This window comes from Poecile atricapillus, chromosome 25, assembly GCF_030490865.1.
Source record: "Poecile atricapillus isolate bPoeAtr1 chromosome 25, bPoeAtr1.hap1, whole genome shotgun sequence".
Taxonomy (NCBI): domain Eukaryota; kingdom Metazoa; phylum Chordata; class Aves; order Passeriformes; family Paridae; genus Poecile; species Poecile atricapillus.
In genome coordinates, this window is record NC_081273.1 from 3,878,681 (window position 1) to 3,899,956 (window position 21,276).

The window sequence follows — 21,276 nt, forward strand, 5'->3', positions numbered from 1 at the left end:
AAGCAGCTCACATTTAGGGACTTATGGGGAAGCAGCTCTCATTTCTGGACTGTGCTCTCAGCAGCTCTTTTGTGCTTTTTAGGGAGCACACCCTGAAATTCCTGGCTTTGTGCTACGAGAGCGTGTCCACCTCCTCCCTGAAAGCTGCAGCAAATCCAGGGTTCAGCCAAAACCAGTTTGCTCCCCAAGCTGGGATGACAGAGATTAGATACCAAATGTGCCAATATAAGATTTTTAGCCCTGTAGGGTTCTCTCCTTGGTGTGCCTGGACCCCTGTGATGGCAGAGGGCAGCCGTGGCACCCTGTGACAGCCCCTGTGGTGCCACCACCAGCAGGGGATGGTCTAAAGGAGCTGGCACAGCTGAGGGGCTGTGGTGGAGGCAGGAGATGCTGAAGGATGGGGAGCAGGACAGTGACACCCTGGTCACAGCCCTGCCTGGAGCTGTGCAGGCTCACCTGGTCCAGAAGCATCACCGAGGATTTGATGATCTCGCGCCATTTCTGCAGCTCTGAGTCGTGGTATTTCTGCTGGGACTCCAGCAACTGGGCCCATTCTGTCTGAGACTGGGGTAACCTGCCAGAAAAACACAGACAAGAGTCATAAAACCCCATCCTTTGTACAGAGATCTCTCTTTATTGTGAGGAACAGCTGCACTGGCTCCTTTTTCCAAGCCTTTCCCTTCAGCCCCATTTAAACCCCCAAAACAGAAGTGAGGGGAGTGGAATCAGGACAGATGGGAGCATTCCAGGGGCTTGGATGCATTCAGATGCTTCCACAGCACCTGTGGCTGCAACATAAAAATTACCCATGTGGAGCCACCCACATAATTCCAGCGCTTGCACATCACACTGTGCAAACAGGATGTAAGTTCTGTACTTAAATGTTATTGTAGTAATCTAAATAAGCACCAGAGAAAGATAAAATCACCTGAAGTATTTACAATCATTTAAAGTATCTATCCATGGGGAAGCAGCAGGGCTGGTACAGGGAAGGTAATTCCCTTTCCTAATGAGGAGAAATGACACAAATAGAGCAAAGAAACTCTGATACAGTGGTAGCACATGGCTATGAATGCTTGAAGTTAAACCCAGTGTAGCAAGGGAGTGACTGGGACTCCAAAAAAGGGACACAAAGGGGACAAAAACACCTCAAAAAGTGGATGAAGGATATTTTCAGCCTCTAAAAATAGACCAGAGACCATTCAGGCAGGACATGCTGCTGATATCTGGACCCACACCTTTCAAAACACAAACCCAACAGCCCAAATTCTCCTGTGAGTACAAAGGGATCATTCTCAGGTGCTGTTCCCATACAGAGGGAAGTTTGGCCATCCAAGGAGGGGAAGGGACCACCTCAGCCCAAAATCGCTGAACATTTATTTATTCACAGAGCATCCTCTGCAGCCTTAACTCTGCAGCTGCAGGGGAAATGCACAGAGCCCCTCAGCTCCACCTCTTTCACACCAAAGTGAGAGCCCAGAGCTCTGGTGTGAGGGGAAAGCCTCTGACACCCAGGAGGAAGGAGGAGAGCCCCGGCAGGTGTGGCTGTACCTCTCCTGCAGCCTCAGGCCCTGCCACGCCGTGAGCGTCTGCGTGGTGTACTCCAACATCCAGAGCTTGTAGAACAGCATCATGTTGAGAATGACCAGCAGCACCAGACTGCAAAGGAAGCAGGAAAAGAGCCAGTGTAGGAGCATTTCACAGCCCACTGCTCGCCAGGAACACCTGGGGCAACAGCCAGCCCTTCAGGAAGGTGTCTGAGGCCCAGTCCATGCTGTGAGTGGGGATTTAATCGGAGTGAGCAACCAAAACTTCACCTCGTGGAAGAAATGTGTGAGCCAGGAGGACAGACAGACAGACAGACAGACAGAGAGACAGGGGTGACAGCTCAGACAGAACAGGCTGGGTGAGTGGATGCGCTGAATGCAGAGAAAGGGAGGGAAATGGGAGAGTAAAGAGGTAAAAAAAGAGAGAGACAGTACCTGAAACAGATCCTAATGGGAGCAGGGAAGAGAAAAGACGGAGCAGCTGCAGGTTAGAAACGGACTGACACAAACTGGGCTGAGAGGAGGAGGCTCAGACACTGCAGGAGGGAGAGGGGGCAGGAAGAAAGGAGCAGAGGGAAGAGAGGCAGGAAGGACAGACAGGGATCCGTGTGCCTGCACTGCTGGTGAAGTTCCCTCAGCACAGCTGAGCTCCTGGGGACAGCAGGTGGCCATGCAGGCACTGTCTGACACACACACACAGAGTTCACATCCAGCCTTCCCCATTCCCACCCCTGGCACTGGGAACACACCCCAGCCATGCCCTGACCAGCTCCTCTTGATGCCTTCAGTTTTAGCTTTCACATTTTCCAGGCTCTGCACTGGTACCTGACTCTGAACTCCACACAAAGTGTCAGCAAGTTCTCCTCACAGCTCAGGCACACACAACAATCCTTCCCCAGCCCCACAGCCAAGGGCAGCGCTGCAGCTCCAGCCCCAAAAAGCACAAGCAGCAGGGAATTGAGGAGAGCAACCTGGGAGGATGGGACTGCATCACCTGCAGCTGCAATTGCACAATTCACCCCGAGATGGAAATGGAGCAAAACTGATCCGAGTGTGAAACTCCTGAGCCGGGGCCCATCCTGGGTGGAGCCAGGGCCGGGCTCTTGCAGTGCCCAAGGTGATCCTTGGAAGGGCTTTTAATAAATCCCTGCTTTATTCCTTTAACTCTGGCCAGCCCCTGCTCCAGGAGCCTCTCCAGGCATCACTCTCACCCCTCACCACACAGGGGCATTTCTGCTCCTCCCCAGGAAGAGATTCCAAAGCACCAGGCTGGTGCCTGGCTCTGAATAGTGCAGTTATTTGGCTGGAAGAATGGCCCAGTGTGGCCAGTTCAGTCAGGCGGATGGCAACTGGCCAGAGGAATAATCTGGAAACATCACAGAGGGTTCTGTGACCCAAGTGAAGCTCTCAGGAGACCTTGGAACAAAGCTTTGGTACCTTTGTGCTACATTCTCGTCATGACAGTACCTTGCTGCACCTCATTTGTCAGTGGCTGGGTGCTGCTGCAAACCTCTGCTTCTGTGCCCCCTCTGGCACCAGGAAACACAAAAGGAGCTCAGCTGGAGCTGTAATTTCAGTCCTGAAACCCCAGCTCCTCCCCACCTCTCTAAAAGCCAGGTGCAGCTTAAGGAAAAGCTGGGCCCAAGTCAGAAAAGCCTGGATCACTGTTTTAGTCTGTTCTGCTCCACAGCACCAGCCCAGCACTAAATGAGACTTGCTGTCAGCCCAAGGGCAGAGGAACAGTAAAAACAGTGAGTTCAGGTATCAAAATGAGCCACAGGGACATGAGAGGCTCATTCCCAGCTCACTTGGAGAGCACATCCCAGCCCAAGACCACCGATCCTGAAAGGTGTGGCAGGAAAAGAACCCCAAACCAAACAGTTTGTGCTGCTGAAATCACACCAATCTCAGGTGTTTCTTTACTGACTGTGCAGAAATCATCTCTGAAGGGTCCAGCTGCTTTCTGGCTGTACCTCTCATCAAAATCACTGCCCAGGACCTGACATGGAAAGGTCTTTCAAGACCAGAGGGAAGATGTGACAGAATCCTCACCGACACTGAGCCCTGTTGTGGTAGCCCAGAGAGCTTTGCACAGTCACTGTCCATGTTAGCAGCTCGTGTGTCAGCAGTTAAATCACCTGTTTTAAATTACACCCTCCAAACACACACAAAGTTTTTCTGTGTGCCACTAAAAATCTGTAAAGTGCATCCCTGAAGTAAAAAAAATAAAAGATAAAATGCTTCTACTTGTTGCATTCCTCCTCTTGTAGGTACTGACTCCTCTCTTCTGGCACAGCTGCCTCGGTCCTGATTGTCTCTGTCCCACACAGGTCCCAGACCTGCCTTTAGGACTCCCAGAACACATCTGCAATGCCCATGTTTGGCTAAAACAAAGGCAAAACCACGGGGAGATGAGAGAAGGGAGCACAGAGCTGCAGGGACACAGATAAACCAAAGGTGTTCAATGCTGACTGGGAAGGAAAGCAGAGAAAGTCATCACTTACACAAAGCTGATGACAAGGAGCAGCTTGGAGACACTCTGCAGGTGGAAGCCACTGGGGCTCTCCTCAGGGATGTGCCGTGTCTGAGTGGAACCTGAGGAGATGAGGAGAATTTGAGAAGATGGGAAACAGGGAAAGGCAAACCCCAATCCTTTACCCCCCACCTCCACCTCACCCAAACACCCCCCACACATCACAGCCCCTGTGTGACAAAGCCCCTCTTTTTCCCCATGGCCAAGGCTGTGGGGTTTGCAGCTGCTCACCTGCCACGTGCTTGATTCGATGGGCAACCTCCTCATCCGTGGGGGTGGTGACGGGGCTGAGCACCTCCTCCAGGTGTGGCACCCGCAGGTGGGCGTGGGCGCGTTTCCGCCGGCGCACCGTGGATTGCTTGCTCACCTTCTCTTTGGGGGATTGTCTGTGCACCTCAGCCAGGTACGTGCTCTCTGTTTTGGTCAGCTCGCTCTCTGCAGCACCAAGGAGGAGCGTTAAGAGGTGTGGTTTTGAAGAGGGAGAGAGGTTTAACCCCTCTGTCCTGATGCTTCAGGATTTCAGCTTTTCTGTTTCTCACACATTTGTACTCCTGCCATTCCTCAGTGTGGGACTCCAAACTCCACACACACTGGGAGCTGCTGCTTCCCCACTTTGGGCAGACACAACAATTCCTCTCCAGGCCTGGCAATCAAGGACACCTCACTGCCTCAGGCCCCCAGAGATGGAAACAAAAGGGAGTTGGGGGCAGCAAACTTGGGGGAAATTCCTTCATTCCCTGCAGCTGGAATTGGGAGATGAACCCCCAATGTGCAAATGGAACAAACTTAGAAAAGTGTGAAAACCTTTTGAGCCATGGTCCATTTTGGGTGCAGCCCCTGGGGGCCTTTGTCTGCCCTAAATGCACCTGAAGCCCTTCAATAAATAGAGCTGCTTTTTATTCCCTGAATTTTGTCTGGCCTCTGTTTTTAGGTAGCCCCAAAAGGCATCAGCTGGGCCAAAGAGGCTGGCAGAGTTTGAGAGATTTGTGCTCCACGTTACTCGCAGATTTTATTAAAATTTGACCTTAAACTGCCTGGCAGGGGGCAGGATCTGATGCCCTGATTAATTCCAGCAGGTTTTCTGCCCCTTTTATAAGCCACCAGAAGGCTGGATCCTGCTGCCCACTCCAGGGAAGCACGAGTGCTGCTGTCACTGCCACTCTTACCCAAATGACGGAAATAATCTTCCAGGCCGCTCCAAAAATTCTTCTCAATGAAGGATTTCACCAGCCCCCAAGGCTGTTTTCTGTAGCGTAATTCTGTGGAAACCCTGTGAGGAGAAAAAGGTCAGTCATTCCCCTGGGTTTGCTTCCTGGGGGTGATGTCAATTCACAGTCTTTGTCAGTGTAAATCCGGGAAATAATCATGTACACTGTTATTTCTGGAATGGTCTCAGCCCTTGACGTGTCCAGAGGAGAAGCACTGCTGGAAAAGTCCTTGCAAAGGCAGGAAGGGCCTCTCCCAAGAGAACTCCACGAGCATTTGGATTATCATTATTAAAGTCACACAAATACAGCTTTGCCCAGTACCCAATTCCTCTGCTTCTGCCCCCAAGCACAGCCCCAGGATTTATCCTGTTGCTTATCACAGCCTGCAGTGATAACAGGCTCTGCAAACCCCTGCACCCAAGAGAGAGGCACAAAAAAACTGTAAATCCTCTCCCTGATGCAGCTCTGCATCGCTGCCAACCCAGCAGGTGAAAATCCTGCCCCTACTCTTCCTGACAGCAATATCCCAGCAACAGGACAAAGAAACAACCCCTTCAACCCCTCCTAACACACCCAAACAGCAAAACTCCCTCCCCAAGGTGCCTTTTGCTGATCAGGAACTCCCCAGGAGAGGTACCTGAGTCGGCTTTTGTTCCTGGCAACACGAGTCAACGTGTAGCGGTTAATGGTGTAGAAATAATCGTGGTAGGGGACGTCGTGGGTTAGCACCTCTGCATCTATGACATAGCACTCGCTCTCCTGGCTGGCTTTGTACATTGTCTGCAGGAAAAACAGCGTGCAAGGCAGCTCTGAGCGTGGCTAGGACACAAGTGGCACCTTCAGCAGCGCTTTGTGAACAGGAGACACCCCCGTGGCCCAGCCCTGCCCCTGCAGCTCTGCTGTGAGCAGCTCACCCCGAAGGGAAGGCAGAGGAAAGCAAGGGTTTCACCCAGATGCTTCTGTTTTAAAAGGGCACTCAGTTCCAGCCTCCAGGATTTTGTATCAGGTGTTACACACCACGTGGGGAGACCTTCCCAAGTGGGACCTCTCTTCTGGGGTCTGGCTTGTCAGGGACCCACCTGAGCTAAAATCAGAGGTTTTGGAGTAAATTCTAGCTAATAAATCTTCCAGCATAAATTATTCTGTGATTCTAAACACCACAAAAACACATCACTTTATTCTTTTAAGAGCTGCTGATGTGCTTTTCCCTTTGCTCCAGAGCAAACCCCACCCAGAGGACAGACAGACAGACAGACAGACACAGATCCCTGGACAAAGCATGACTTTTCCTGCAGACTATTCCCACTCAGCTCTGCAGTGAGGACACACAGCTTTGCTGTGTGACACAAGCCCTGCAGCCTGAGCCAAACTCAGAATTAAATAAGCCATGGCTGGCTTATCTGAGAGTGTGCTGCTCCCTTTGCTCTCCCTTTTCCTTTCTGTTCCCTGCACCTTTCCTTCTCTCCAGCACCTTTCCTCACACCCCCACAAGTCCCACCTTGCTGCTGGCACCCTCCTCTCTGAAATGGGGTGCTCAGAGCCCTTTTCCTGGCTCCCTCTTAGCAATCCCTAAAGCTCACTCTCAGTATTTCCCCCTGGCCACATCTCTGGACATGGAAAGAGGTTTTTCCTCCCTCTCCAGCTGCAGGTCCTGCTGGATACAGCCAGCCTGGCTCCTCCCAGTGCACTGCAGATTTTCCCTTTTTTGCCTTTCTAAACAGATCCTCTCACTGTCCTCACCACAATGAAAAATCCACAACAGCCTGCAGAGCTGTGAGGAGGACTGCTCAGGCAGAACCTGACTTCCTTGAGTAGTATCTGCTGGGCTGAGCACAGCTCAAAAAACACCAGTTTGGGTGAGAAAAACCATTGTTAAGAAGTGCTGCCTTGCTCACAAACTCAGCTGCTTCTGCTGGGGAATTTGTGGTGCTTCCATTGCAAGTGTAAGATTATTCATGGCTGCAGTGGTACTGAGCAGCAAGGTAAATCAAGGAAAAGTGAACAGGAAAATGGACAGGGATGATGAAAACACGCTCAGGACAAGAAAATAACTCTCAGAGCAGTTTCTGCAAGCACCCCAGCCCTGCTCCACTGTCCCTTACCTGAGTTTCAGTGACTGTGGCAGTTTTGGGGGCCAGAGGGTTGGTGAGGGTGATGGTGTACAGGATCACCCTGGTCTGATTGCCATTTTCCTCCTTCTTCCAGGGGTGAAAGATAATATCTGAGAGGACAAAACAACATTCCAGTCAAGTAACTGGGGAGGGATCTCTGGTCAGTCCCCTGGGGAAAGGGATAACCGGGATAACTTATAACCAAGCTGGGGATGGGATTTCCTTCCCTTTGGGGAGCCTGGCTGCTCTAGAGCTCAGTGTGAAACTAAGGGCTCCTGTGCTAAATGTGAATATTTTCCCCTTTTTCAAGTGCAGGGAAAGGGGGAGAAGCTGGGGATTCATCTCCTCCAGCAAATCTACAGTTAGAGGGAAAGGAAGATTGACATGCCAAAGGGTTCTCTCTGCAGCTCTGTCCATGCCATTTCAAGTGTGGAGCTGGAAGAGCTTTTCCCTCACACTGTTAAGCCTTGAACAGAGGATCAGGCCTTAGGTGATGATAAAAAATAAGAAAATCAGCTTTTTCCATTAAAAAAGCTGTTCCAGCTGTTAGGGAATGAAACCAGATGGGCACACAGCTCCTGCTTGCTTTTGGTTACCACCAGCACGGAGCACGCTGTCCCAGAAGGTGCTCAGAATGTCACCTGAGCAGAGCAAATTTCACCTCCACAGCCGCTGTGGCAGCTCCAGCAGCAGCAGCAGCTCACCAGAGAAGCGGCGCTGCTCCATGAAGTCCCTCTGGAACTGGGAATCAGTGAAGAGCAGGTCGTAGAGCTTGTCCACGCTGAAGTTGAACACCTCGTTCACGTACTGGCGGCCGTTCAGGTCCTCGTAAAACGCTTGGACTTCCCCTGTGGGGGGAAAGAGACCCTCAAGGTCCAGCCACGACCCTCCAGGATGATGAAAAATGTGCTTCCACAGCAGCAGGACCTCAGTATTTCCACAGGAACCTAAAGGAGGGACTTCAACCCTTTTCCTGCACTGATCCCAGGGCATGAGCTGGGACATCAGAAGGGATAATTAATTACACAGCTTATTTTAGCGACATAATGATGCCTTAAGTTTTAGCTTTCATATTTCTCAGATTCTGCCCAGCCCAGTGTGCAGCTCTGAGCCTCACATGAAGTGTCAGTGAGCTCTCTTCACAGACTGGGCAGACAAAACAATTCCTTTTCCAGCTTGATACCAAGGACAATCGTTACAAGTTCCAGGCCCAAAAGCAGGAACAGCGCTGGGCTGGAGAGAGAAAACAAGAAGGGTGGGACTCCATAACCTGGAGCTGGGACTGGACAATTCACCCCAATATGCAGATGGACCAAAACTTATAAAAATGTGAGATCTTGTGACCAATCATCCATTTTGTGACCATTTTTAGGTCCATCTTGGGTGCAGCCCTGGCTCTTGTAGTGCCCAAGGTGTGTCCTTTAGGGCCTTTCAATAAATCCCTGCTTTATCCTGAAATCTGTCCAGCCTCTGCCCTAGCTCAGCCTTCCCCAGGCATCAATCCTATAACTTTTAGAAACATCCTACAATTCAAGCACATTCACTTTCTGCAGCCCACAGTGGGAATTCTTTGCATCTTCAGGGTGCAGAAAAGGATTCCAGTAGTGACCACTCCATTCCCTCCCAGGGAGGGATGGGATAAGGCTGGAAATGGCCCTGATGGAATTCCCCAGGTACCTTCATCGTGGGTGTCTGAGGAGTCACTGAGCTCAGTGGGAATGTCTTCGTTGTCATTGAAGTCCAGGGAGGGGGAGTTCACAGGGCCAATGATGTCGATCTTCTCTCCCATGATGTTGGCAATGCCAAGGTCTTTCTCCACAGGACTCTCTGCCACTGCCTCCTCCTCTTCTGGGAGCACTCCATCGAACTGCAGCAAGGACAGGGCACAACAAGGGCAAGATCAGCACCTGGAAATGGGCTTTATTGCAAAAAAACCTCACATCTGTGAGCCAATTTCTGAATATTTGGCCTTGACATATCTGGAAATTAAATAGAGAGAGGAGGACAATTGCCATACAGTGTTTGTAAAACCTCCCCTCAAAAAATCAGTGTTCAAGCTTTGGACACCACCAGGGTTTTTTCTCAGACAAGCACAACATTGTCCAATCCTGCTTTTGCTCCTGAACAGGCTAAAACAACCAGAGGAAATATCTAAATGAGGTCTGCTCTGCCACAACTCCAGGAGGGTATACACTGGGAATAACCAGTGGAATATTCCAGGAATAACCACTGGGAATATTCCAGGGAATAACTGAAGGCAGAGAAGAAATTATAACCCTTTTATGTCCAAGACCTTTCACCCAGAAGTATAGAAAGGAAAATGTTCTTGCTGCTGAGAGTCCCAGTGACAAAAGGACTGAAATCAGCAGCAGTGGAAGAGGAGCTGGAGGATGAACAAACCTCCCACCATCCACGGGGATGTGCTGGATTTCAGGGAAAACAAATTCCTGCTGCCAGGGGAGGGAGAATGTCTCTTTATGGACTTTTAGATTTGGGTTCTTTTTCCCTTTGAACTGAAGATTGATGAGAGGGAGGCGGTTTTTTCTTTTCGTTAGGTCTCAGTTGTTTATTTTTTCTTATCAGCATTACAAGGTACAAGGAGCTATGTGCGCTATGATAGAAAAGGGGTAAAATGGCTAACAAAGATCTTCTTCAAGGTCTTTTATATGTCCATTTACCCAATTAACAGGTGCCAACTAAATTATTTTTCTTAGTGACCCAATGACCCAACACCTGTGTGCTGTACTGCAGCATTTTCTACCCAATCACTTACTACTACCCAAACACCCCTAGGAGAAGAACATGAAGAAGAAAGAAGAAGGACAAGGGACAACACCCTAAATCCTCCATCTTGTCTCCTGTTCTCTAAACTACTTTTTCACCCAGTGATTTAAGAAACTTTCTAATCTACACATTTACACATTTCCTATCTAACTTTAACATTTGTTTTCATGTATCACCATGAAAACATGCACATGAATTTCATATTATATGAAATTCAGTGCTCTCCTGGATCTCAGAACTAAATATTAAAAGCAAGGGCACACAGTCTGTATTTCAGACTCCAACATCAGAAAACTCACGGAGGCTGGGGCTTCACTGCTGCCTGTGGAGGTCAGGGTGCTGGCAGTGACAGATTTCTTTGGCAGCTGAGGGCTGGCTTCTGGCTTGGCCTCCATGCTGCTCTTGGAGGAGCTGTCGTTGACTTCATTCTCCTCCACGGGGATTTCTTCGCAGTAGCTGGGACGCCACAGAGAACACAGGTTTTTATGGTTACCCCTCTCACAACAGCTACAGCTGGACACACAGAGCAAGTGAGAATGTTTCTATGAAGTTTCCAGGCTGTCCAGAAGCTCAGTGCAGGAGAGAGCAAGCCCCAGTTTTTTGGGTGTTTACACAAGGACTGACAAGCATCAGCACTTTCTGGCCATGCAGCTCTGCCGGGCCTCGTGGCTTTGGCATTTCTAGAATTGCTCAGCTGGCTCAGCAGGCATTTCAGTCCCTCCCAGCTTCCATCAGGAAACGCTCCCCTTCCAGCTCTTTAGGCACCACACCCTCCAGAGCAGCCCGATGCCAGGATGTGTGAGGACCAGCAGCACTCAGAGGGGCTCAGCTCATCCTGCAGCTCCCCCCAGGCACAGCTCAGCCCTCCCCACTCACCCCATGGTGTTGAAGTCATCATCAGGAGGCACGTAGTCTTCATCATCGCTGGTGAGCCCCAGCTCGTTCCCGTAGCACTGGTGGACAAAGTGCCAGAGCTCCTTTGGGCACAGAGGCTGCAGCAGGGGACACACAACGTCACACGTTTGCAGCCAACAATACCAAAATACAGCGAAATTACCATTGCTAAAGGATGCTCCTTGCCCTGAAAGGAGAAGTGAGAGATTCTGATCCTTGAGGTGAGAGCCCTTCTGTGGGCTCAGCCCTGTGAAATTCCATTTCATGGAGTTTATCATTATTTATCTGTAATTACATATTTTTTATATATATATATATATATATATATATATATATATATTCATACATCTAAATATGATATATTAAACATATTTATAGATAGATATATATTCTATATAACAGATATATTTATATATTAATATATTTTATATTGTAATGTATATACATTATAATAGATAAAAATTATAGAATATATTTTTATATAATAATCATATATATAAATACATATTTAAATGTTATAAATGTATATAGAAGATATAATATATATTGTATGTATTTATATATAAAATATATATATTATAAATTCTATAAAGATATATTATCTTTATTATAGAATAAATATGCAATCATATGCTATTATTATTATCATTATTTAATATATGTATATTATATATTAATATTAAATATTTATTTTACTATTACCATTAATATTATTATTATTAACAACAACAACAACAACAACAACAACAATAATAATAATAATAATAATAATAATAATAATAATAATAATAATAATAATAATAATTTATTTAATCTCTGGTCTAGAGATTATGCCCCCATTGAGCACAAACAGGCCCTGTCACCAATAATCCTCCACCATCAGCCCAGGTTCTGCCCCAAAATCTGACACTTTGATTTTTCCATGCCACAACCTCCTGTTACTTACAAAAATATCAGCAAGCTACAGCCAGAGCAGCACATGGATGAGAATTCCCACTGCTGGAATGCACTAATGGAAGCCCTAAACCTGCATTTCCCTCCACAGATACTTTTCCCACCTCTTCTGCTGTGCCTCCATTTAAAATCTGCTGCTCCACCAACCCCAAAACCTTATGAGGTTTTTTTTGTCCCCTCCCTTCAGCTTTGTTTAAATTAAAGCTGCCTGAAGAATCCCAGCTGCAGGGAAAATGATCTAAAACAGCAATGAAAAAAAAACCACATTTCCTGCTGCAGTTTGGGATCAAAAGGAGTTTGTGTCACCAGACACCCCTGTGAAAAATGAAAAAAGTGAAAAAGAGAAAATTAATTATCCAGACCATTGAGAAAAGCCCAGATTTTAGGGATGTGGGTCAGTGATCACCACATGATTCTGACATGAAGCTCTGAAAAATGGGGCAGGAAAACTTGTGATTTAAAGATGTAGTACAGGGATGAAAGGGGATTTTTACCCATAAGAAACTTATGACCAATGACAAAGATTTCTTGGTAATGAGGGGAAACAGATCCAGTGAACTTTTTCTGAGTTGCTGGCTTGAATTTCTTCCCACAGTAACTGCATGGGATAAGGCAGGAATTTTTTCATCTAGCTCCCCACAGCAGGAACTGAAAGCATGGGGAAAAAAAGCCTCTAATGAGGAATTTTCATCCAGAAAAATCTGTCTGTTCCACCTCCTTCCCACACACATTAACTCACATCCATGTCTTATCAGGAAAACTGCACTCAGCTCTCTCTCCCCTTTTCCTGCCAGCCAGGGATCCCACATTTGGAAAAAAGAGCTCTGGAAGTGCTTCCTGTGTTTATCTCTGTCTCAGTTCCCTTTTGCCTTGACCTTGAGACCAAGGGCACTGAATTTCCTTGGGAACTTCCCAAGGGCTGCTCAGGTTACAGCCCGTGGAACAACACAGCCTGCCCCAGGCAAAGTGATCCTTTCTCCTCCCAAATCCTGCCCCGATTTAAGGACAGGCTATTCCTGCTGCCTCATTCCTCCAGCCTGCTCTGAATTCCAGCCAGGCCACCCCGAGGTGCTGTAACATCAGGTTTGCTGCAGCAGGGAGGCCAGAAATACCCTCCCCACTGTGGAACAGATACTCGGAGCAAATACAGGATTTCCAGGGCCTCTGGCACAGCAGGAGCAGATTTATTTTAAAATCCAACCCACTGAGCCCTCGGCCAGTGCACTTTGCACCCACAGCTGCTCCCACTTGGATTTGGGATGCCTTGAACTCTCATTTTCTGTCCTGTCTGGACACCCCACACTTCTGGAGCACAGATTTGCTGAGAGCTCTGCCTGCACAGTGGGTTACTCCTGCTGCTTTTTGAACTGCTTTCTTGAGGGCTGCTCCACTGTGGAATGACAAACTTCAAAAAAAAAACTTTCCTCCTGAGACCCTGATTCCTCAACAGAGGCAGAGTGGCACCTACTGTGCATGATTTACCCCAGAAAATGGGTGATTAACCCCAGCAAACAGGTGATTTACCCCAGAAAATGAGTGATTTACCCCAAAAAATGGGTGACTGACCCCAGAAAATGGGTGATTGACCCCAGCAAAAAATTCTCTGCAAAAAGAGGGAATTGCATCTGCAGTCCTGAGCCTGCTCTGCCTAAACACTTGTGTTTAATGTCCCTACTCCCTAAACACTTGTGTTTGGTGTCCCTGGGTGTTTTTTTCAGTCAGAAGTGATGCTCCTGCCCATATCCATCACCACCCTTCCATCCCAGCCCAGCCCTGGGGTTTCTCTCTTACCTTGTCAAGCAGAGCATTCTGCCAGAGTCTGAACATCATCATGTACGTCCTGTCTCGAGCCCCAAAGGAAGTAAAAAAGTGCTGGATGGGGAGAGAGGGAGAGAAAAATCAGTTCAGAAAAAGCCAGAAAATAGGAAAAGAACACAACAAGGCTGTTTGGGGTCATTTTCCAGCTGGAGTGAGCTGGTGAGTCCCTCACCAGGGACTGAGCACTGACACAGCTCTGGTAGAGACGAGCTGCTGGAAAACCTGGATATTTTACCTGGCCCCCACATCCAAACTCCAGCCTCAGCCCAGCTCAGCACAAGCCCTTTTCCCAGTTTGGAAAACACCCCCCAAACACTCCCAGCCACACAGGGGTGGAGGTGGAGGTACCTTTTCAGTGTCAGTGCAAACTTGGATGGCGTTGGGAATGAGCCGTGCTGTCTTCTCCTTGGTCATGGAGCAGATGTCCTTCAAGCGAACTGTCAGCTGCAGCAGGGAGGGAAAACACCAGGAAAGGGAGGAACTGGTGAGAGAGGCAGCAGGAAAAGCCCTTCCAAAGCAAACCTGAGCACGATGCCAGGTTTAGGGCAGCAGAGGAAGAGCCTCACCAGTGTCTCCCAGCGGAAGATGTTGCTGTAGAAGCAGATCCAGTTCTCGGAGAGGTAGAGGCGGCCCTGCAGGAGAATGTCTCGCTGGAGAGCACATGAGTAATCTGTGGGAGCACAGCACGTGGTCAGTGAGCAGCACAAACAGCACAAAATGCAACTGATGCCTTAAGATTTTTGCCTGTTTTATTTTTCAAATCCTGTGCTGAGTTAGTGGATAACTCTAAACTCCACATACAATTCCTCTGGGCCTGGAACTCAAGGACACCCAACAGCCTCAGGCCCCAAAAAGTATAAACAAAAATGAACTGGGAGGAGCAAACTGGGAGTGTATGACTTCATTACCTGACACTCTAACTGGAGAATTAACCCCTGATATGTAAAAGGAACAAATTTGTAATTGTGTGAAAAACTTGTGACCATTGTCCAGCCTGGGTGCAGCCCCTTGGGGAGGTTTTGTCTGCCCTTAATGTACCTGAAGGCCCTTCATTAAATACATCCACTTAATAAATAAATGCTTTTAACTTTGGCTTAGGTAAGCCTGAGAAAGGGCATCAGGACAGCTGGAAGGTGAGGATGAGCAGCAGCACCAAGAGAAACCACTCAACCCAGCCAGGCAGAGGCAGGGCCAGCCCCAGCTGCTGCTGTTTCCTCCAAGGGCATGTCATAGACAATCTCTCCCCCTGACTGCTGATCCTCCTCATCAGCTGGCCACTCTGCAGCATCCCACCTGCTACTGCCAGATTTCATCTGTCTTTTCCTTTCTGTCACTGTGCATTTCCCCCCCAGTTTAAGTGTCCCAAACGATTTCTGGGGCACAGGAGGGGATCACCAGTTATGGAAGACACAGGAGCAGCTGTGAGGGGAGGTTTGGGAAGGGCAGTCATGTGTGAGCGGGGATGTTGGGAAAAGGGAGGAAAAAGGGAAGAAAAAATCACATCATTCCCCACCAAGTGAGGAAAACCCAGCATAAAATGCAAAATCCATTGGAAATGTGGCTGTGCCTGGGAATCCAGGCAGACAAAACAGGTTTGTTGTCAGTGGCAGTGTCTGGAGAATGAAAGGAAGGAGGGACTTTACAAACTGTGGGGTCTGCTGGGAGACAAAACGAGCACTGAGAGATAAAAGAAACAACAGGAAGGATCCCACTGATTGATGACAGGAATGAGGGATTTGTCTTTATAAACTGTGGGTCTGCTGATGAACAGAACTGGATACTGAAAGATGAAAGGAACAATGGGAAGAACAAAAAATTCCAGAGGAATTCCATTGATTGACACAAGGAAAAGAAAGGGGGGGGTACACATTAGAAGGGGTCTGTATTGGGTGATTTGAGAAGTCTGGACCTCTCAAATACCTCAGCAAATGGGTGAAGAGAGGGAAATGTGTCTGGGAAATTGGGATAAAAAAGAGGCTGAATCCTCCAAAAATCTGAGAGCCCCCAAGGGAAATGCCCCATGGCCTCTCCCTTTATTCCAGCAAAGTTACAGCTCCTCTGTCTCCTTTCTGGACATAACCCTCTGGTGTTTGTGCATGAATTCTCCTTCCAGGAATGAAAACGTGGATGGATCTGTGCTGCTCTCCTGCCCAGAGCACAGCAGCTGCCCTTACCTACGATGAGGCGCTCCGTGTCCGGGAGCTGCTTGAAGAGTTTCCTGAAATCCTCGTTCCGCTGCTTGTAGGTGGGGCTCAGCACCTGCAGACAGAAGGGGCCTGGTGAGGAGAGGGGCAGCCAGGGGAGCTGGGGCACGGAGCAGGAGAGACGGGAACACCTCGGGTGCGGGAGGAGAAGGGGGTCAGAGGCACTCACAGAGAGCCAGCAGCTCCCATCACAGCCCAGCCATGGGATGGTTTGGGTTTAGTGCAGGCAGGAGAGGAAGAGGAGAACCTGACTTGGAAGAGCAAGTCCAGGCTAGAAAGGCTGCAGCCCTGCCTGCAGGAGCAGAGGAATTCTCTCTGCCTGCAGCTCTACACTGACGAGAGGCAAGGTGTGCTCTGCATCAGACACCTGGCAACCCCCAGGAACAGAACAGCTAGCCCAGAAAACAGGGGGTTCACCCCAGAAAAGGGGGGATTTACCCCAGAAAAGGGGGGATTCAGCTCAGAAAATGGGGGGTTTGCCCCAGAAAAGGGGTGATTCAGCACAGAAAATGGGTTACCACAGAAAACAGGGGGTTCACCCCAGAAAAGGGGTGATTAACCACAGAAAAGGGGTGATTAACCACAGAAAAGGGGTGATTCAGCCCAGAAAATGGGTTACCACAGAAAATGGGTGATTCACCCCAGAAAATGGGTGATTCAGCCCAGAAAATGGGTTACCACAGAAAACAGGGGATTCACCCCAGAAAAGGGGTGATTTACCCCAGAAAATGGGGGATTTGGCCCTGCCAGAGGAGCTTGAGCACCCACTGTCACCGAGAGCTCAGGATTCCCCATTCCCACCCCTCTCCCCAGCAGGCAAACACAGCCCCGTGTTCTCTCAGGGTCAGAACACTTCAGTGGGGCTCCAAAAATGCTCTCCCAGGGACTGAACCGTGTCATTCATTTTGTGTCCTGGCTTCAGGAAAGGGCTCAGGGAGCACGGGGCTGTTGGCTGGAGGGAGATCTGGCTCCTCTCTGGGGTTCATGATGTGACTGTCCACACCTCCTACACCCCGTGCCAGCTGCTCCCGACAGCCACACCACCTTCAGAACAGAGGCAGCTGCAAATTCACATCTCCCAGAGAATCTGCAATGTTCCTTCTCCCACAAATGCGGAGAAGAAGGCACCTGGGTACAACCTTTTCCCTTTTACCCAACAATCCTCCTCCAGAGGCACTGATCTCCCAGGGCAGAAGGCTGGGATTCTTCCAGCAAGGGCCCCAAAAATCTGAGACTAGAGAAGGCAGTTTCTGCTTCACAACGGTGGTGGAGTCACAGGGGTGGGAGGAATGCTGAGTTTATTTAGAATTAGCCTCACAGCGCTGCCAAATGCTGTCAGATGGCAGCAGATTTGATGTTGGTTGTCAAATCACAGACAACCCCTCGCCCCCAAGAGCATTCCCTGCTCCTCACAGCGACTCAGTGGACTGGAAACAGAATATTCCAATGTCAGCTCAGTACTTCCGAGCCTTGCTCCAGCCCCATGGGCCCAGAGGAAGGGATCTCACTCTGAGTAAAACCTGCCAACCAGCAGATGACAGAAATATCAATTTAACTTACCAAACTCCCAGCCTGAACATCTGGAAAAGATCTTGGACTGAGATGGGCTCCAGTAAGAGCCCAAGGCCAAGATTTCCAGGAACAAGCAGCCTAGATGGGGAAAGGGGATTATAACCCCTGCAGGGCTGAGCTTTGGGCTCAGTGCAGCCCCGCTCAGCAGAAACCAAGACCTGTCCTGGCAGAGGCTCTGCTCAGCCCCAGCAGCTCTGCCAGGGTGCAAACAGCTCTGTTCAGAGACACTCACAGCGGGGATTTCATCAGATCCAGGGCTGGCATTTCCTCGAGAGAAGTCCACAAGTCCCTCCAGGTCCCACCGCAGCCACGGCAGCTCCTGATCCAGGAACAGATCCCAGAGGGAGCCGCACTCCAGCAGGGAATCCATCTCCTCCCCTCAGCACTGGCACAGCTCCCCGTGTCCACTCAAACTCTGCTTTTCCTGCTCCTTGTTTGTGCCCAAAGAGGTGCAGCAGCCTGGCAGGAGTTTAGGTGCCTTCCCCTGCTTTCCTGCCCGCATCCAGCTCGTCTGAGGCAGCCCCGGAGGATCTGAGCGAGGATTTACCCTCCAGAGGACTTTTCCCAAAGAGGCTCATGGGGGTGATGGTGCTGGCAGGCACCCTCTGTGCTGTCCTGCTGCAGCCTCAGCAGCTCCTGGCTGTGGGCATCCCCTGCAGGAGCAGGGCAGGTGTGTGCAGGTGTGTCCCCAGGCAGTGCCCAGCAGAGCCGGACCCAGCCCCGAGCGGCTCCGGCCCCGCTGCGACTCACGCGGCTTCCAGGACCCGGCGGGAAGGCAAACAGCTCCGAGCTCGGCTTCTCCCCCTCTTGGGGAGCAGAAAAGCGGTGATTCTGACTCCTCAGTGCCCACCCCGGGCTCTGCCCTGCAGTCCCTCTCTGCTCTCGGTGTTTCTCATGGAAAGGGAAGATCCCAAAATGACTGGCGCACGCTTGGAGTTCCTGGAGCTGGGGAATTCTGGCGGCCAATGCCCTGCAGTAACCCAGCCCTGCCTCCCAGCAGATGTTTCCTGTAATGGAAAGTTGCTGGACAGAGTGTGCTGGGGGAGGCGTGAGGGGAGCCAGGAGACACCAGGATGGGGGCCCCTGTCCCCGCAATCCTCAAAATTGCTCTCCCAAACACAGCTGGGAACGACTGGGCTCCTATTGATCTGCCCACACTGACAGACAGCAAATATTTCTAATATTTCAATATTTAGGAGCACCTGAAAGAGACAATTGGTGTCTTTCAACTGCTCAGGTCAGTTACAGGAAGAAGAAAAATGTTCAGGTGTGTCATAGATAAAAATAAATGAATACAGAACAAGGCAGAGCTTGGGATGTAAATGCTAAAGTGGAAACCCCATGGATTTAAATCTCACCTCTATCCCTGTGTTTCCTCTAACTTTTCAAGATCATCTTATTCATTCTCTTTTCTAGAGCATCCTCTGGATTCTCTTGGTGCCTGGTGCTGAATTTAAGAAGCAAGCCTTGCTACAGAGCAGCAGAAATGCTGCAGGATATTGAGACACACACCCTAATTTAGGATCAGGGAAGTAGCAGAATTCACAGCCCAAGTGAGACAGAACGAGGCAGGAAAACCATGGCAGATCTGCCAGTCTCAGGGCCCCAACTGGGACACAGAAATGAGAGATTTCCACGCTCAGAAATGGGGCCCTTTGCCCAAAACCCAGAGAAAAGGAGAAGGAGAGAGATTTTATCCCTGGCAGCAAAATATCTCCAGTATGTCTCTCATTTTAATGACATCTGTGGGGTGACAAATGCCTTCTCCCAAGTGTGGAGCTGCTGACACCCCACAGACAGAGCAATTCCTCCTTGGTGTCCTCAGGAAAGCCAAACACAAATTTCCCAACCTCTCTGAGCACCTCAGGGGTACAGAGTAAGACACATCTCTGCTTCAGCAAACAAAACTACAAAGGAAGTTCAGTTCTAAGGTCTGAGGTCTATTTTTATAAATTATTTTAAAATAATAAATTCATTAACATTAATTCACCATGCAGACACGCAACACAACTGATGGTTAAACCACAAGTGACCAACACATCTTTTCCCCCCTAAAAACCACAATATTCCCAAGCCAAAGTCTCCATGTACACAATTCCTCACTAAAGGCATGAGAAGCACCTCAGGGATTTTTCCTTTCCACTGGAAAGCTCTTCCACCACGAGGACAAGAACACAAAGCAAACCCCAAAAAGTCTGAGTGCATTTATTCCCAAACTGGGGTTCTCTTCTCAATCTCACAGTGCACCTGCACCAGAGTTTGCATCTGTCCTCTCCAAAGCCAAGCAGAGAAAGGACAACCAGAGAGAGGGGCAGGTCTGCCAAACCAATCCATGACCTCACTTCACCCCTTTCCTCCCAATTCTCCACGGGGCAGGGATGGCAATCCCAAAAAAGCACTGCTGGGATCGAATGGAGAACACACAAGGCAGGAGAAGCTGGTGGCAGCTTAAGGAAAAAAAAAAAAAAATAGAGAAAAAGGAGTCCAGGAGAGGGGAAAGGGAGGGTTCCAACTGGCAAAGAGGAATGCAGTGCTCCAGAGACAAGAAGACCAGTTAAAAGCAGCAAAAAAAATGAAGAAGAACTGGTGGTGCACTGCAGATCTTTGAGGGCCATGTGCTCTTTGAGGCAGGGATTGTTTTTTGGGCTGGGTTTGCACAGTGCCTGGCACACAGAACAGTGTGGAGGGTGTTTGCTCCGGGCACGGTGGGGTTTGTGTAAAATGGGAGTGGGGGGAAGCCAGCAAAGGGAATTGTGAGGTTTCATGAAGAGGCAGATTCATTTCTAGAGCTGCTCCCAGAGGGGAGGGGAATGGAGGAATCAGAATGGTCCAAATGGCAGAAAAATCCTGCCTGGAAGGAGCTGGCAAAGGGCAGCTCTAGCAAGGAGATGCATTAGCAAATTTTTTATGGAAATAACACTGCCAGGTAGGACTGACTGACTTCCTGGCGTCTGTGGCTCAACCATATTTTCACACTGCTGCTTTTATCTGGCCAGAATGTCTCTGCTAACTAGAAAATGGGTTTGTTTCGTTTTGTTTACAAAGGAAAATAATGGGGTGGGGTGGGGAAAACCACAAAAAAATGCAGCCAGTGCTTACTCTCCGGATGTACTGTCTCTCATGCTGAAAATATATGGAGGAAAAACAAGAGAACAGAAAGATAAGATAGAGAGGACATGAAAACACAAGAGACCCACAGAAGCAGAGCACAGCAAAGCACCATGCAGCAGGGAACGGAGCTCGGCAGCTACAGGCAGAAGCAGTAAGAGCCAAAGTCACCTCCAGCCTGGTGACACAGTCAGGGTTTGGCAGCAGCCAGGTCAGGCCCAGGCATCTGCTCAGTCCTTATCTGCCACTTCTCCACCAGTCTGGCCCACCCTGGTTTGTGTTTTATTCTCAGAGCCCTCCAAGGTCCCTCTGTGCCCCTGAGAGCTCGTCCTGCCCGTGCTGTGCCCGGTGCTGCTGGCACCCAGCGGGCTCCTAACTCTGCCTCTCCCCTCTGGCAATCCTGACCTCGCTGTTGCAGCCAAAGCCTCGCATTTCTGACAGCTGCAGGAGCTGTGCCTGACCACGGGTGGCTGCTGCATTTGCCTATGGCTACTTCAGAGCCTCCACCGTGCACAGGTGACGCCGTGCCCAGAGCGGGGCCGC

General features: G+C 49.5%; 1 protein-coding gene across 6 annotated transcripts in view; it reads right to left on the minus strand.

Moving 5' to 3' along the window:
* Positions 1–21,276, minus strand: part of GRAMD1B (GRAM domain containing 1B) — a 94,122-nt gene that overhangs the window by 6,280 nt on the left and 66,566 nt on the right. For 5 of the 6 annotated variants that reach the window (XM_058857225.1, XM_058857224.1, XM_058857228.1 and 2 more), the window contains 15 exons: positions 16,024–16,108; positions 14,416–14,519; positions 14,198–14,293; positions 13,823–13,903; positions 11,060–11,175; positions 10,483–10,696; positions 9,077–9,266; positions 8,104–8,247; positions 7,391–7,509; positions 5,926–6,068; positions 5,247–5,350; positions 4,312–4,515; positions 4,052–4,142; positions 1,552–1,659; positions 457–574 (listed from right to left, as the gene is read on the minus strand). In XM_058857225.1, coding sequence (XP_058713208.1) covers positions 457–574; positions 1,552–1,659; positions 4,052–4,142; positions 4,312–4,515; positions 5,247–5,350; positions 5,926–6,068; positions 7,391–7,509; positions 8,104–8,247; positions 9,077–9,266; positions 10,483–10,696; positions 11,060–11,175; positions 13,823–13,903; positions 14,198–14,293; positions 14,416–14,519; positions 16,024–16,108 — 1,917 coding nt within the window. The remainder of the gene's footprint in view (positions 1–456; positions 575–1,551; positions 1,660–4,051; positions 4,143–4,311; positions 4,516–5,246; positions 5,351–5,925; positions 6,069–7,390; positions 7,510–8,103; positions 8,248–9,076; positions 9,267–10,482; positions 10,697–11,059; positions 11,176–13,822; positions 13,904–14,197; positions 14,294–14,415; positions 14,520–16,023; positions 16,109–21,276) is intronic. The other variant, XM_058857226.1, reaches the window with a different exon arrangement.